Source organism: Athene noctua, chromosome 3, assembly GCF_965140245.1.
Source record: "Athene noctua chromosome 3, bAthNoc1.hap1.1, whole genome shotgun sequence".
NCBI classification, from domain to species: domain Eukaryota; kingdom Metazoa; phylum Chordata; class Aves; order Strigiformes; family Strigidae; genus Athene; species Athene noctua.
Genome location: NC_134039.1, coordinates 1,043,805 through 1,061,239, shown reverse-complemented (window position 1 = coordinate 1,061,239; position 17,435 = coordinate 1,043,805). Strand labels below are relative to the sequence as shown.

The window sequence follows — 17,435 nt, the reverse complement described above, 5'->3', positions numbered from 1 at the left end:
TTGTGTCACTAATGACATTATTACTATCAGTTCCCACTCACATTTGCACATTGCAACACCTTTACTATTGACACATCAGTGCAATATCACAGAACCATCAAGGTCGGAGAAGACATTAAGACCACCCAGTCCAACCGTTAAGCCCACACTGACTGTTCTCAGCTACACAAGGGTGAGAGCACACGGTCCTTTTAAGCATGTGAATAGCTACACTCATGCTGATGGGCTCATGCAGTTGAAGAAATGCGTTCAACGGCTGCACCTTAAGCTGTCATCAACATTTAGAGTAGTTCCCTATGGATCACACCACTATATAGGTTTGCTTTTACCTTCTTTCAGGCCCTTTGTGTCATCTTCCATTTCCCACCCCCCTCAATTTGTCTCTTCTGTTCCTGGGACCTTCCACGCTCCCGCAGGCAGCCCAGCACCCAGAGCCTTCCACCTCCACTTGTCCTGGCCTGGCTCCCTTCACACACGGCCTGCCTGTGATCACCCTGCCTCTCCCCTGACATTCTAGCTTGCTCACCTCAGCAGCAGAGATTTTTCTCTTTTTAATGCTTTCCTCTCAGTCTCTAATCCCTTCGTTCTGGCCTTTTCTCTCCCAGAAAGTCATTAGTAAATGAGGCAGAAAGCTGCCTCACTGCTGTGTGTCTCTATTTGGTTTTCTGCACCGATGCAAAGCAATTTTTATGATGAATGTGCAGCAGAGACTGTTCTGTCCCTTTCTGAAACCATGTGAGAGATTGTACAGGATGGCATATTTACTACCTTCTGAGGTAAGTAGTCTAGAACCATGATCAACACATGTTGACAATTAAAGCAACTCTAGACACTCCTCAGGAGCCCAGCTGAGCAGCTCTTTTTTTTGCTGCCTACACCCTCATGGTAAAAATGACTGCAGATAGAGGAGCTAATTTCCTTTAACACATCTATTTTCAAATTTCAAGCCCATAGGGCATATTTTTAAAGCTGCAATTGCTAGGAGATGCTGATCAGGTCAGCTGAGTGGTTTTACAAAACTGCCTGAAGACAGACATTGCAAAGCACAGTGCAGTCCCTAGCCCAACACCACATCCAGCTCAGCTCCCATTCAGCTTCAGGGTCTATAGTGTTGCAACCATCACAATCACAAAAACTTCTCTAGAACTGGTTTTGTGGCAATGAATCATTGATATGTTCAAATCGGGTCCTTCAAAAATAATCCAGTTTTAGGGGATAGCTGCACAACCTTCACTATGCAGAGATCGTGAAACTGGCATATTCAAAGGCCACTCAGCTGCCTGCCTCTAACACACTGAAAACTAACAAATAGTTAAGATAAGAATCCAATGAAAGCCACATTAATCACTGCCTTGAAACCATTGTTCGCCTTCTGTGCCCTAATCTTAAGTGACCATTTAAATTATCCCAAAAACATTCACCTTCAGCTTTAATAATGACACAAATAATGAACATGACTAATATAACAAGCATAACTGATAGCATTGTTACAGATCAATATCAAATTGTACTTTCTCCTGTGAACACATAAATATGACCAACTGTGTCTGTACCCCTTTAAAATGAGGGGTGACTGAAGCAAAGGGTGGCACAGTAACCCACCCAACTTCCCCGACAGGAGTGGGAAGAGTTTGCAGTGGAATGCAGACACCCTACGTCCTGTCCTGGGCCAGTATGGGGCGTACAAGGCCACACTCCGACCATTGCCACTGACACCTGGGGCAGATGAAGTTAGAAGTCTTCTTTTCTTATGGCTCAGTCCCAGCCACAAACAGTTACGTTACAAAAATTATCCCCAGTTAAAAATTAGACTTTTTTTTTGAATGAAAGTGGGTGATAAAAATACCCACAAATTCGAAACTGTGGGAGGATGGAATGGAGACAGAAACGTGCAGATAGCTAGAGCCACACACAGCCCACTGGGGAGATAGTGACAGCATGGCTAGGTGATGCGAGTACCCCGTACCATTGTGCCTGGCAGAATTATAACTGCACAATTTGTGACGAATGTTTACAAAACTGCAGTTCTGACCTTTCAGGAAAGCAAAGCCATTAATCAGCAACACCAACTTACTGCTCATCTTCCTTACATGTCATCTTTGCTCTGACTCACCAAAACTATTGGTGCACCTCGTGCGTTTTTCCTGTGGAGTGACATTACGGCTGGCTGATTATTTCTGGTGACTTGCCCTTCTGTGCGCCTGCCCTCGCTGCACACATGTACATGAGGCATCAAAGTGACCACACGTTTCCTACACTGCTTCGGCTGGTGGTGAGGCAAGCTCATCTTGTCTGGAAATCTCTCCTTACACAGCCTGCTGGGATGTGGAGTGCCAAGAATAAAGAGGATACGTGACGTCTACACATACTCATGATCCAAGTCGTCTGAATTTGCAGTGCTGTAGGGTATAATTATAGAAGCACTGTAAATCTGTGGAAAATACTGTAGGGTAAGGACCTGCCTTGGAGTTGGCAGACAGCAATTTGCATTGCCACTGAATTTAACATAACCCTGGGTGGTCTTCTGCAGCCTGGGACACTGAGCAACCGGCTCTTCCAAGTACCAGCTATGAGCTCTTTAGAGAGAAATACAGGCCCTTGTGTTCTGATCAGGATCCCACCAAAGACACTGTGATTTGCATCCATCTTGCCACCTAGAAAGACTATGAATCTTGTGCTTGGGTAGGGAGAGGCAGATTTATTTTCAGATAGCCTCACGAGGTGGATTGCAGTACTTGTGCTGGTTTGATAGGTGGAAATTAAAGTACAGGGAGACTGAGTTAAAGGTTACACAGAAATCCTGGCAGAAAAGGGATCAGATTCCTTAACATCCTGGCTGGGAGGCCAGAGCACTCATTCCTGGTTACAAGTACCAGAAACAAACAAAAAAGATCGCAAGTGCTGATTAACAGCTTGGTCCTCAGCCACATTCAGCAGAAAAATTCAACGCTGTGTCGGGATCACGTGCTCAAGGCTCACTCAGCTGTGGCTCATATTTCAGCTGAGTCAGTAAGAAACATTCCTGAAAGTTCATGTGTACTCCCTGAACAATCCTGAAGGACCCGCAGACAGCAGTGTTTTATAAACACCAATCTACTGCACAGCTGTTTAGTGCATTAACACAGCACCACAAGCTGTTACTGGGGTACCACTACATCCGCCTCACACGATACATACGGCACCACTTACTGACTTCAAATTAAACTGTCCTTGGCACCCCAACATATGCAAACAGCTTCTCTTCCTCTGAACATGCCCCCTCCAGCCTGGATGCAAGCTGCCATTACAATGATTTAATAAAAAGACAAAACATTGCCAGGTTTATCTTTTTCCATCAGATAGATTTAAAAAGCTGAAAATCCCTTTTTGTGTGTGCAACAGCACACACCCGTCTGGACAGGGAAGCCTTGACAGTACCCGAGCAGGCCCGTCTGTCAGCAAAGGCAAGGACACTCCTCAGGAGCACAAAGGTCCAGGCGTGGGTTTGGAGTGACACACACAAGCAGCATAGGGACAGTCTGCCTCCAGGGTTAAATCCTTTTTTCCCAGATCCTAAAATGACATCCTTTTCCTAAGGTCAGCATTATCACTCTTTTCCTAAGAGCTTTTCCCCCAAGTTTCTCCTTACCAAAGTTCCATACAGACTCTAGTGAATTCTGGCAAGTTGGTCCCAGTTTACACCATTGTGAAAGAACCCAAATTCTTTCCCCCTACATTCCTGCCTGCTACTTCACGGGGACACAGCCGTACATTCTGGGACCACTTACACTGCAGAATGGTCTAACCGTTACAGAAAAGGCTGTGAACACATTCTAATAGACTGAAATACTGTTAGAATTTTTCTTCTAAACAGAAAAAAAAGCAGTCTTCCAAAAATTACTTTGCAGACAATGTATTCTGATTCCCTCCACAACGCCTCTCTGGCTTGAGAGTAAGTGAAGCACTCCAGCATGGTTCATCTGTTACAGCCTATCTGATTTTTATTTAATACTGGATCACTCTCAGATGGTTTGCACATACCCTTGGGTGACTGAACAATGGTCTACCAGCATCACCCTTTAGGTTGTAGGCTGCCCCTTTTGGGCAGGATGCACTGCCTCTGAGCACAACGACTGACTGTAGCCTTTTTGTACGGGGAATTCCCAAACAGCTTTCATGCTTTTTGTACTTCAGCAGTCTTTGAATTCCCAGCAAATCTGACACATCTCAGGTATGTCGGAGCTGGGTAAGCACTGGGCATACAGTAAATCACAGTCAATACCCCCACACACATATTGGCTGTGCCCTTCACACGCTGCAGGTCCAACACCCCCATGTTAGGATTTACTGCACCCTGGAACACGGGGATGGATCTTCCCAGGGGCAGTTAATCCAGGGCACCCGGCTTCTCAGCCACATTGGGCTTCAATTGCTCTTTCATCTGAAACATTACAAGGTAAGTGAAAGCATCCATTGCTAAAGGGAAAGGTGTAATTATCTGTGCATCCTTAGTGACAATGCCTGCCTGACTTTTTGCTCTCCATAAGCCAGTATGCCAACCCTGAGACGCATTTGTACAACTCCTATTAAAGGGAAAACAGAAACAGTTTTTCTGTTGTCAGTATGGCTCCCTCCATGTATCAAGCAGAGGCAACATCCATGCTTAAGGACTAAGTTAGGAATTTTAAAAAGTTAACATTTTAAAAAAATAATAATACATACTAGAATTCAAGTATGTTTGTTTTGTTGGACTTGAAACTTATTTATTACTAGCACAGCTTAATACTTTTCATTGTCAGAAAAGACTAATCAATAAGTTTTGCCTCAAAGGTTGGCTACAAAACCCCACAACTCTAATTCCCATAGGAAAGCACAATTTTGCGTTATTTTGTTAAGCAGGGAAAAGCAGAAGTCAGACCATTTAAAACACCACAGAAAAGAACAGGCAAAAATACCAGCTGCTTCAGAGTTTATAATATTATCTTAAAATACAAAATACCAACTGCCCAGCTGCCTATTAGTTGTATCAACCCACTTTTCACTGAAAACTTTTAAATAGAAAAAGTTCTTTCAGATGTCAACAGATAATTTTGATTTTGGCATTTTAAAAAAGCAGGCTCAAAACTAAACTTAGTACCACAGCAACTTGAACCTGCATTATCAACTTCTGGAGCAAGTCTTACAAGTCAACACCTGACTCGAGGATAAATCGTTCTAAAGATACTTTTTGAGGTTTTTTAACCAAAGACATTCCCACAAACCATTTTAATTCAGTGAAACAATACTTTTGATGTTAACTTTCAGTGGACTTTCCCTGCCTCCTCCAAGTACAATTTTAAGGGCTACAGTTCATTATTAATATGAAAAAATGTGACAGTAAAAGCATTAATTTATATGTGCTGATAGATGGAACCATGAAGGCTGAAAGCAGGTACTGCCCCCTCAGCTGTTTGCACTATTGCTTCTCCTAAGACTACTCACATAGAAAAGAGTTTAACAACACACAACCTCCAAATGGCTACTGCTCACAATTCAGTAAACTCAAAGCTACCTGTAATTTACTCTCTAGTAGAAACATGCATTTTTAGAGTCACTGAATCTTCTCTTACTTTGCTACTCCATTGCATTTATTTCTTTCTAATACCAACCTGCTAAACAAACTTCTTATCTGAAACTTCTAAAGAACTTATATTTTAGCACTATTAGAGAAACATAAATAGTTAATTACAAAACAGCTGTTATAAAGCTAATTAAGAATAAACTGAACCAAAACTCTTTACTAACCTTTCTGGATCTAACAAAAGTCTTAATTTTGTTGAATCACTGCTGGCCTTTCATTCACACCAAAGAACTAAACCAGTGTTCACTTCTGCAGTACAACCAACTGCTAAGGGAGGTTAGTTTTTATACCCTCCCATCAGGCACCAATAGGCCTTAAATACCCTGAACAGCAGCACCTGGGTTATCTGCCCTATAAACTCCCCTGAGACTGTTATTTGGGTCCCGCCCTAAGGGGTGGTCCAGGCATCATTTGTGCTGGTGTAAGGAGAGACTGGAGTTGCTGGAATAGAAAGGATAAGGAGTAACAGGGCTGTGTTCTCACTAACCTGTTCTTGGTAGTGCTGTGGGGGGGATGGTTTTACCTGCCTGAGGATCTCCACGCAAACTAAGTTAGTAAATCAGCCCTAAAACCAGCCTGAAGAGTCTAGAGATTGTCAGAACTAGCAGGGGATGTGCTGGGCGCTCAGCCTTGAGCCTTGCCTGCAAGATGCCTCGTGCTGGAGTGAGAGCTGTCACCCTGCCGAAGCGCTGGCATCTGAGATGGGGAGGAAGGAACCAGATGAAGAACTTCCCGTGTAAACGCCAGTTCTTGCGTTGAAACCTGAGCCCTGAAAGGAGCAGACAAGATGCGTTGCTGAAAAGGGTGAGTGTGCATCCCCTCACTTCCCCCCCGCCCCGCCATGCAGTGCAGGGGTGAGGCCGAGTCCTCAGAGCATCACTTGGGTTGGAAAAGCCCTTGCAGCTCCTCCAGCCCCACCATGACCCTCCCCCTGACCGTTCCCAACTCCCCCAGATCCCTCAGCGCTGGCTCAGCCCGACTCTTCAACCCCTCCAGGGATCCCGGGGACTCCCCCCTGCCCTGGGCAGCCCATTCCAACGCCCAACAGCCCCTTCTGCACAGAAATCCTTCCTCAGAGCCAGCCTGACCCTGCCCTGGGCAGCTTGAGGCCGTTCCCTCGGGGCCTGGCGCTGGGGCCCTGGCTCCAGGGCCTCATCCGTCGGGGGGCTGCGGGGGCCCGCACTCTCCGCTGGGCGCCCTGAGGGGCCCCGAGCGCGGGAGCGGCGCGGCCGCGCATGACGTCACCGCGCGGGGCGCCGCGTGCGTGGGGGCGTGCCGGGGGCAGCGCCCGCCGTGGGCCCCGCACCCCCCGCCCCGCGCCGGCAGGGAGAGGATGGCGGAGAGCGAGGCCGAGACCCCCAGCACGCCCGGGGAGTTCGAGAGCAAATACTTCGAGTACAATGGGGTGCGGCTGCCGCCCTTCTGCCGCGGGAAGATGGAGGAGATCGCCAATTTCCCGGTGAGGGACAGCGACGTCTGGATCGTCACGTACCCCAAGTCAGGTAGGCGGGCGGCCTCCCCCCACCCCTCCCTCCCTCCCTCCTTTCCCCTCGGGGCTGCGGGGGGTTCCCGCGGGGGGACGGGCCGAGGCCTGCGCGGCCGGGGGGTGCCCCCCGAGGACCCCGGCACCGCTGGGGCCTCCCCGCCGCGGGGCCGGGGGGCACCCGCCGGGTGTGGGGGGCTCAGCCCGGCGCCGGGCGGGCCTCGCCGCGGTGCTGCCGGCGGCCGAAGCGCTCGGGGTGGAGGTGCTGCTGCTGGCAGGGCACAGCTCGCTGGGCGGCCCTGGGGGAGGCGGGAGGTGGCGCGCACGCGGATTCCTAATGGAGAAAAAAAAAAAAACCACCACACCAAAAAACCCCCCAAACCCCCCAGGTTTGCTGTCTGCTCTGCAGTACTGTGCTCCCGCCCTGACCGCTCCGGGCGGACGGGTGCCCAAAGCACACCCTCCCCGCGCTGTCCGAATCGCCGGGAGTACCCCCGTTAGCGGTGTAAGCGCTCCTTCCTGCAAACACTCACCCTTGGGCTCTGCCCCGCCGGCCGGGGGCTGCTCTCAGTACCGCGTTTCTGCTTGTCTCACCCTCTCCATTTCCGTGCAGAAATGTTTAAGCGGAATTAGCGCAGACACGGCGCTGCCTGCAGCGAGGCAGACAATATGGTAGCTCTGTAACCCACCCCAGAAAACCGGACTCTTTAAGTGCCTTCTTGAGCGACTTTTTTCCTGGCAATAAGCTCTCTTTCTAGAAAATTCAAAGTCCAGCAGACATAATAGATGTTAACTCTGTAAATACCCTTGTAAAATGATGTTTCAGTATTGTAGGTCCCTGACTTCCCTGCCGTTGGAATGACTGGCGAGCTTTTCTATTTCTTGGTGTTCTGCTTCAAACATACACGCATTTTCTACAGTGCAGCATCCATTGTTATTGTTTCTCAAGCAGAGAATATTTGTCTTCATGTTTTTTGGATGTTCCATTACTAATGATTCTGCTGAAGACTGGCTAGAGCTTGATAGATGCATATGTTAGGTAAGGGGTAACATGTAGGCAGATGGCCCCCAACATCCTGGGATTAGGAGCAGCCTTCTGCATCCTGATTGTTCTTTTAAACTGTCTTATTTGATTTATAGCATGCAGCAAGAACGCTATTTATTTTTTTTCAGTTTTACAGTGTGCCTGTGTTGGTACAGCACCCCAGCTTTGTATGGGTGGGTCATTGACTACGTCACCTTGCCGGGCACAGTACAACTAGTGCTTCAGCTGTGTGTAGAACTTAGCTTTGATGGTTATATAGTTGGCTGTGGAGAGCCAGCTTGCATAATCATATTTAATTTGCTATTATTTTGTGAATATAGGCATATCTTTTGGGGCCCTGGCTGAGGCAGTGCCAGGGAACTGCTTACAAAGTTAGTGGCAGTGCTTACTACAAGAGGATTTACTAACAGTCACTGTGGAAGAAGGAAAGGGAAGACTGAGAACTGGGGCACTGAAACTGAGGTACAGTGTTGTGTGGAGGAGCTGGGGTAACAGCCTTGGGATCAAAATAGGTGCCATAGTATTTTACTTGCAAGGAAGGAGAGTACTTAGGTCTTGAGGAACCCGATGGCCCTGTCGTGGGAATGTCTGCAGGCTCCACCTTTAGCCTACTAAGACCCTTAGAACTTGTTTTGTCAGCTGGTCCTACGTGCCTCACAGCTCGGTGCCTTGTTTAGGGCCTCTGAATCAATCGTCCAAGGGTCTGCTGGCGAGGGACAGGCGTGTCAGTAGAAATTAGGCTGCCCTAATATGGTTCCCGTTGATTTAGCCAAGGTCATGCAGGAAGGATACAGCAAAGCCAGAAGTTAAATCCAGAACCCCAAGCTCCTCTGCATTGCCTTGACAACAGCTTCACCTTCCTGTCTCTCAGTAGCGTTGACAAAGGTTTTTCTGTCTACTGGAGCTATTCAGGATTTTCGTAATGTTGCTGTAATCAAAAAAGTAGGTTTGCAAAACAGATTTCCTACACAAAAGATAATTATTTGGGGAAAAATACTTTGGCTTTTTTTGGTAATCTTTAAAAGTAAACCATGGTTGGGACCGCTTCTGTTAATTACATTTGAACAAAATTCCAAGGATATTTTTGTCAACAAAATTTTAGGAAAAGAAAAATGCACCGATGTCAGATAGGGTCAGTGGAAAACTTGGTTGTTGTTCTTAAGGAAATGGGTTTTGTTCAGTGTTTCACTAGCTCTCCATCTGCTCAAATTGTGAAAAGTACACAAACAAGTCCGTCTGCTAGTTGTGTGAAAGGCCAGAGCTTCTAGCTCTGTGGAGCCCTGTGCTGCAATCTGCGGAAGGCTCCATCAGTAGCTGTTGACCATATGTTGGTTTATCTGGCAAAGAAAATACGCAAGTGGCTCATAGGGTCAGGACTGCTTCAGTAATCCTAGGGACTGGTGGAGTGGGGCGTAGGCTATTTTGAAGATTTTATACTCAGCAAGACCGGGCGATACAGCTCTAAACATGTGAAATGGAGGTAGTGCTTGGAAATAGTTACAGAGATTGGTAAATTGGGAGTGACCCAGGAAAAAGCTGGTCCAATAATGGTAGCAAATTGAATGTACCAGTGGCCTTACTGGGAATAATGTAATAAGCCTAATGGAAAATGACTCTGCTGTAATGTGATTTTCACCGATGGATGGTTAAATAATGATACCTCTTACATCTTTAATTATTCCTAACACCTGTGTCCAATCAATGGTAACAGCTTTTGGGAGCTGCTGGGCTGGAGGAAGCTTATGCCTAAAACTCAGGTTTCATTTAGACATGTAAATATGTGAATATATGCTTGTATGTATGGTAGAACTGTACTGCAGAAAACCTTTTTATCAAGATGCATAACTTAAAATAGGGTGTGCTACCACTCTTGGAGAAATGAAGTCACAAGGTTCATCCTTCAGGTAACTTTGCAGTAGAACGGGCAGGCCGAGTGGGACACGCTGCCGATGTAAAATGGAATGCTGTTCTCTGTAGTGTTAAATAACTGGAGCTCACGCAACAGATTGCTTGACAAGTAAGATGCAGTGTTCATAGGAAACACTGTGCCTCTGTCACAGCTTTCTGTGAGCCCTCTCGTACTGAGGGCTTTCTGTACCCTACTTGAAAATTAAAATTCTCCTCTATGAACTTAAGCTACAGAATTAATGAATAAACAAATTCTTTCATGGCGGGGTGACTGAAGGAATAGCAGGAGCTAGGTTAGCTGGCTGCTAAGGTCACTGATCTCAGCGGAATGAAATCAGTCCCTAAAGTATGGTACTGAGCCCGGGTTCACTCAGCGCTGCGTCTCCTGCAGCTGACCCCTGACTGTGGTGATCTGTCCGTTTGCTTTATGCGTAAGTGGGGTACAATAGCTCTCTTAATACCGTCTTGTATCTGTTCTGAATGAATGTGTATTTTGCATTTTTGGGTCAAAGCCCACAAATTAATGCCTTTTGCAAAACTAGTAATTTGAGAAAGTGAGCTATTTACGTTAATAATGAAGCTGTTTCTCCCACGGTGATTATTTTGCCAAGTAACGTTCTGGAGTTCTGTGTGGGAAAATGTCGGCTGTTGGGTAAATACCAGCTTCAAGTCCAGCCGGTTCATGAGAACTCTTAGTGCCAGACAACAGGTCAGAAGAGCAAGTGCTGGATGTGGCCTTTACCTGTCTGGAGGTGTGTTTTTGTAGATGCCATCCTGAATTTTCTTTGCAGCACTGAATTTATGTAACTGCCCGTTAGCTTGTAGAGAATGATGGCCTTTGGCTTAATGAAGTGCCAACAGTGAATTTGCAGATAAGTTCAAGGACAGCTTTCCTTGAGTTCTCTTTCAAATTCTTTAACGCTTGCCTCTGGTGTAACAAGCACTCAAACAGAGAACGTTAAATTGAGTTGTCCGTTATTTTATTTGCTTAGAAGATTCTGTATGCGCAGAGGAGGGCCGTGCTTCAAATTGCATCTGCTGGTAAAGCACGTTGCGTGCGTGTTGGTTTTCTGTCTCCTCCCACTCTGCGTGCCTCTCCCCCAGCATGCATACCACTCTTATCCAGTTCTATTTCCAGCACTGTGGAATCCAGCACCCCCTCTTGCTGGGACACCAGTATGCCCCAGTGCCTTCCCTGGCTGTGGGGAGGAGCTCTGTTCATGGCTATGCCATGCGTCAGGGGCTCTGCATTCTTCCATGGCCCATTCCCTCCTCCTATAATGCCTGTTAATCTTTCCACACCAGGGGCACACTGTGCCCCAGGGTTTTCTTCTGTTCTGGGGAAGCAGTTGTTTGATCCGTTGACCGTTACAGCAATGACAATCACAGAACCAATGCAGAGGGTACGATATAAACCCCACTTGTCTCGTTTGTTTGATTCTCCACCAAAATTAACGGGTCATTAGCATCTTGAATATTCTTTGATCAGACTCAGCACTCACATGTTACTACGCTTAAGGCAAGAGGAGGTCTTAACCATTGGGGATGTAGACATTTTTCTTTGGCTGTGAAAATGGTTTAAGTGTTTCTTATCTCCGGCCTCTTGTTTCTTCCCCTTCCAGTCAGTCTTATCTGTCCATAGGACCATGTTAGAAAAACATATTGGCAAAATATCTTAAGAAATACACCATAAAGGTGATGTGCCAGATGACTCTGCCTTGCGTGAAATCTTGCTTTGTTTGTCTTGTGCAATCCTACCCTTCATGTTTTCCGCAGACTATAAAAATTCTTGGCAGTGAGGTTATGTTTACCGGTAAGATTGGCTTCTGCTTCCTCGTGCAACATCATCGTACTGCGCAACAACACTCTTATTATTCAATATAAAAAGTATTATTGCTTGGCTAAGATTGCATGGCTACACCTGAGCTGTGCTTGCAGGGGCGCCCTGCAGTCTGTGGACATCTCGCCCGCCAGCTGCCGTGTCTGCACTGACCCGCCCCAGCAGGTGGTGGGGAGGGGAGAGCTCTGCTCAGAGCCACGCCGGTCGAATATTGTGGCAGGGAATCGCTGTGCCCGTGTCCTCTGTTACCTGCCTGGGAGCACGCCCCAGTTATGGCTTGGTAAGCTGGACTTTTACAGCGCCCTGGCTTGCTGCCTAGCTAGCTAACATGTCTGCATGATGTGACAGACAGAGACGCCGAAGCGTGAGGACCCCAGTTCTTCTCACCTACCCAGATGTGCAGGGGTCCAGCGCTGCTGACAGTCTGGATTTGGGCGGTCACAAATGAGAGTCAGACTGAAAGGTTGTCCAAGGGTGTGCCCAAGCTGCAGGAGTTTCTAGGCTGGGAGCTGTCCGACCCAGTGAGGTGAGGCAGCTGCAGTGGGTTGCAGAGGTTCACCCTGGTACTAGCGAGTCTGAGGTGGTTAAACACCACTGTAGCCAAGGCTCCTCAGGGAGCACAAGCATCCACCTGGATATTTGTGTGTTAAATTAGTTGACTTGCCTTCATTTCCCATGTTTTCAGATGGAACTCCCCCCAAGAGTTTTGTTAGTATTTTGTAACAACAACTTTGCAGTTGCAAAGAACCTAGATTCTGCTGTTCTGGATTTACAGTCCTATTCTGTTTGCAGGATTTTGGTGCCTTGAGCTTAATCCATTTTCATTTAAAGAATGAATGTGAATGCTACTAGCCCAGAGGCATGCCTCAGAAATTAAGAGGTTGGCTTAAAAATCAAGAGATTTTTACACAAAATACATTTGGGATTCTTTTCCTTTGATCTCTGTTTTTTGAGACAATATTATACACACTTACAACCCTGTGACGTGGGATGATAGGAGACCAATTAGTTTCATGGATCAGACTGATTTGGGTTGGAAGGGAAGGAAGCCCACCCACTTCAATCCCCTGCCCCGGGCAGGGCCACCTTCCACCAGCCCAGGTTGCCCAAAGCCCCGTCCAACCCGGCCTTGAACCCTGCCAGGGAGGGGGCAGCCACAGCTTCTCTGGGCAGCCTGTGCCAGGGCCTCACCCCCCTCACAGGGAGAATTTCTGCCTTAGGTCTCATCTAAATCTGCCCTCTGTCAGTTTAAACCGTTCCCCCTCGTCCTGTCCCTGTCCCCTCCTGGCCCAGCCTGGCTTTGTGCTGGGGTTGCCCCGGCCCATGGGCAGGACCTTGCCCTTGGCCTTGTTGCACTCCCTGAGGTCGGCCCGTCCCCCCTCTCCCGCCTGCCCAGGTCCCTCTGGCTGGATCCTTCCCCCGGCCTGTGCCCCCACACACAGCTCGCTGTCGGGGGGAACGTGCTGAGGGGGCTCCATCCCTCTGTCCCTGTCCCCAGCAAAGATGTTCAGCTGGTCCCGACCCCTGAGGACGCCGCTGGTCCCCGCTTTGCAGTGGGACGTGGAGCTGTTGACGGTGACTCTGAGTGTGACCAGCCAGCCAGTTCCTGATGCACCGAGTGCTCTGGCCATCAGATCCACGACTCCGATTTAGAGCCCAGGGTGTGGTGTGGGACAGTGTCAGATGATCTGATCTGCCAAGTCTGGGTAGATGTCCATGAACAATCAGATTATGGTGTAACTTTTTCTGTTTTACAACATCACAATGACTTGGTTTCTCTATCTTAAGTAACTTCTAAAGCTCAGATATCATTCTGTTTTAATGTGATATGAGTATGCATCAGTTCTTGTACCAACTGGCCAGAAAGAATGGATTTCTTACACAGACAGAAGGGAACAGGAGACAGCAATGGGTGATGGAGATATATATATTGAGCTGTGCTTTTAGGGACGGACATACAGGGTCCATAGTTGAATCTGATTTCCTGCTTTTGGTGACTGAAGTCATGTTCCTTCCACCAATCAGTAGAGTAAATACTCTGCTGCTTAAACTCACTCTGAGGACCACGCAGGTGCAGAAGGTAACACCTGTAGACAAGTGTTTCTGGGGATCGGGGCCACTGGGTTCCTGTGCTTTGAAAATCCTGTTGAAATGGGTTTATCTTTTATTTATGTACAGCTCAAAATACCTTCTGGTAATGACTCAGCCTTAAATATTGCTAGGCAAAGAAATGATAAATAAACCCATTAAATAATAAGTAATTGAAGACAATGTTAATTTTGGACTTCACAGTGGTTGGACTTGATTTCAGTGGGAGTAGCATTGAATAGGTCCTTACGTGCCTCACAGAAAATAAAGATGGAGAAGAAAAATCTGTTGTTAAGGAAAACTCAGTTTTGCTATCTAGCTGGCAGTGTTTCTCTTATGAGCCTTTTATCAAACCAGTGAAGAGATGTTACTAGACACAGAACAAATGGTTCAGAGAGGAAGAATTCTCTGGCTACCTAACAGGCTTTGCTGGGTCTTTTGCAAATGTAGCATAATTGCTTCCCTGCTGTGAAGTACTGCAAAACTCCGGCAACTTGGCTTTTGAAAGCAGGCTCAGAGGAAAAAAGGGGTTTTAGCCTGTGTGAGAAGTGTATTCTGGACATGTGAAATCACTATTGGCTGGATTAGATGATAATGACCTCAAAGGCTAAAGACTTGGAAAATGGTATAAATCAGCCAAACCCAACAGCGAGTCATTCTCATCTCATGTTAATGTTCATCTGTCATAGTGAAGATATTAACAAAAGGAAGCAAAAGACTGAGTTAGATTAAGCACACCTCATTTTTCATTCTTATTATGCAGTTTTCTAATAATTGAAGACTTTTGAGTACAGAAGGGATTCAGACACCTGTGCTGAGGGGAAGGAACCCTGTGTTGTCCATCAGTACTGCTTCAGAGGTGATTCAGGGTTCGGTACACTGGACATGTCCTATGACTCTGGCTAGAGATTTTTGTGACCTTGGGTTAAGTCCTATAATCTTTCTGTCTACATTTTCCACTGGAGGCTTGTGGATGTATTTCTTCTCTACCAGAAGTTTTTGGTGTATAACAACGAGAAATTCTCTTGGACAAAGGGTGTCACCTACCATCCGTATTTTTATAGAGAAACTAGCAAATTATGGCTCTGAAATTGAATTAAGCATCTAGGTATTAAAGCTGTGCACATAATCATGCTAGTATGTAGAAATGTGTTTGTCCCCCTGTGGAATGAACAGAGGATTAATAACGTGAAGCACCCAGCGTCTCATCACGTTGATCCTGTTCACAGTTTCTGTAACACCTTGGAGAATGCAGGAGGGTGGGGCACAGGAGCTGAAATAATTATGGTTCTGTATACCAGAGCCTTCTACAGACTCTACAAAAGAAATAAGCCATTTATGTCATGCGTTAATCTTGTAATATATTGCAGATTTAGAAGCAAGAGAAGCGTTTTGTGTGTGCAGAGGAACCGGTCCGTGGTTAGAGCAGCTCAGCCAGAACGGGCGGTGGGCGCCGGGAAGCTGCGGTGGAGGGGTGCAGGGTACTGAGGAACGCCGGGGGGAAGCGTACCACAGGCCTGAAAGTGTGCTGGAGGGCTTTACCTGGTTAAGTCTGAGGCAGTGGCTGAGATAGTAAAGGGTAGGAAGTAAAAGGAAGAGCGCTGGAGAAACAACTGAGGAGGGTTTTTGTCACTAAATGCCAAAATCCATTTATAATTTAAAAATGCAAGCTGAGTTCCTGTGCTTTTACCCCCCTGCTGTTCACAGTGCAGGATGTGAAGGCCGTCGTCCTTTCTAAGGCTGCAAGCTCTAGAGGGTGTGTAATGACATTAGATCACCATATGGGATCTAGACAGTGGTGCTGAATTAGCCCTTCGCTGCAGGGGTAATGAATTCATCTAAGGCCAAGAAATGAGACACGTGTGAAGCAGGTGAGCTGAGATCGTGTTCAGAAGACACCCACGGACTGTACATGCAGCAGTCCGGGTCTGGCAGCGTGTTGGCTGCTTTGCAGTGTCCTGTTGATGCAAGGCAATCGTAAACCCGGGTTAACCAGCCAGTTAAAAGCCTGTTTACTGCTGAGCAGGGTTGCCAAAGTAGCACAGAACAGCTCCAGGCATTGCTAAAACTGGATTGCTCTATGCATATAGAGCTGAAGTACACATTAATAATGATCAATGTCTGTGCTTCTGCTGGATCCCCAGTGCTTGCTATCAGATAGTGCCTTCTCTTCAAGGATTATGCTGCAGTATTGAGAAAACCCATGGTGGTACAGTTTGGTTGATTCCCTTTTATACTCCCAATTAGATTTATTTCCAATTCTGAAGAGCAGTGGTAGAAATAGAATAGAAATGGCTGTAGTTTGCCTAAAACTGCAGTTCAGCAGGCAGGGAAGGATGGTGTGCCAAGTACGGGTGGGGGCATAGGTACCTTGCAAACAATGGTTTTGCTTAGGGCAGCTATAATTTGAGGGGGATTCTGTTTGAGACAAACACTTCACCCCCTGACCTTAGACAGCCGATAGCTGCCTAAAGAGACTGTGTAGTTTGATGCATAGAGGGTGAGCAATGTTTCTTGAAATTCTGAAAGAAAAATGTGCTGCTTTTTTTTTTGCATAATTCTTACCAGCAGTGGTTTCACATTATACTATTGGTGTGCTGCCTTCTTGCAATTTAACCACCTAATATATGCAAATGCACATTAATGTGTAGGCAGGTTTTGCCTAACAATTTTCTTGGAAGGGATTGAAATTGAGGCATAGAATTGCATTTTGAGTAGTGACAGACATCTGAAGTATGCATAACGTATGGGGAGAGGAACATGTTCACAGCAAAGGGTGTGAGAAGTACCTCAACGCAAGTTTCTGATGGGGTGCCCTCTTGTCCCCTGCCTCCCTGTCCCATTCAGTCAGCAGAGCCCCCTCTGAGGCTCTGCACTTGGCCACAGGCCGGGTTACGGCTCTAGAAGAGAACACAAAGTGATGTAGTTGTCCGAGAAATCAGTGGCACGGAGGGTAACTATGCACTTCTCTTCAACATCATAAAGTCCTTCAGGGTTGATTTTTAAAAAAAACCAACGACTTGTCATTACAGCAAAGTTATTTTCTGCATTGCTATCCTTGGTACAGTGTTGTCACCTGTATGAAAATGAAGGGCCATTAGACACGGTGAGGGGGACTTTCTGTTGGAGATGAAGCGAGCTCCTGCTGCAGTAATGTAGGATGCAGTTTAGGCGTGGTTTTAATGCAGGCTCCAAAAGGTTGGAAGAATAGCACTGCCAGAGGAAGCAGGAGGGCAGGGTACAGCTGAGGTAGGGTGGGGTAAGGGCACATACCTTCTCGTGTATGTTACAGAGAGGAGGTGAGATTTAAAAATTTGCTACTACGCCTTTTGCCCGTCACACTGAAGAGGTGCTGTTGTCAGTTTACGTGCCCAGTTTGCCAGGTAATTTTCAGATGGTTAAGACAGAATCTGCCCTGTAGCATCTATCAGCCGTAAAAACACTCTTCTCCTGTGACTTGCTGTCCTGTTGG

General features: G+C 46.8%; 2 protein-coding genes across 3 annotated transcripts in view; one reads left to right on the top strand and one right to left on the bottom strand.

Moving 5' to 3' along the window:
- LOC141958819 (1-acylglycerol-3-phosphate O-acyltransferase Pnpla3-like) overlaps window positions 1-6,836 on the bottom strand; it is a 51,181-nt gene extending 44,345 nt beyond the window's left edge. Inside the window, exons 1-2 of the mRNA XM_074901728.1 lie at window positions 6,688-6,836; window positions 6,241-6,368 (exon numbers count right to left, since the gene is read on the bottom strand). Of these exons, the coding sequence (XP_074757829.1) occupies window positions 6,241-6,368; window positions 6,688-6,836 (277 nt within the window). The remainder of the gene's footprint in view (window positions 1-6,240; window positions 6,369-6,687) is intronic.
- Window positions 6,837-6,932: 96 nt separating this feature from the next.
- The window catches only part of SULT4A1 (sulfotransferase family 4A member 1), a 29,087-nt gene continuing 18,584 nt past the window's right edge, over window positions 6,933-17,435 (top strand). For both annotated transcript variants that reach the window (XR_012633359.1, XM_074901732.1), the window contains exon 1: window positions 6,933-7,101. Coding sequence is in view for 1 of the 2 variants with exons in the window: in XM_074901732.1 (XP_074757833.1) it covers window positions 6,933-7,101 (169 nt within the window). In the remaining variant the exon portion in view is untranslated. The remainder of the gene's footprint in view (window positions 7,102-17,435) is intronic.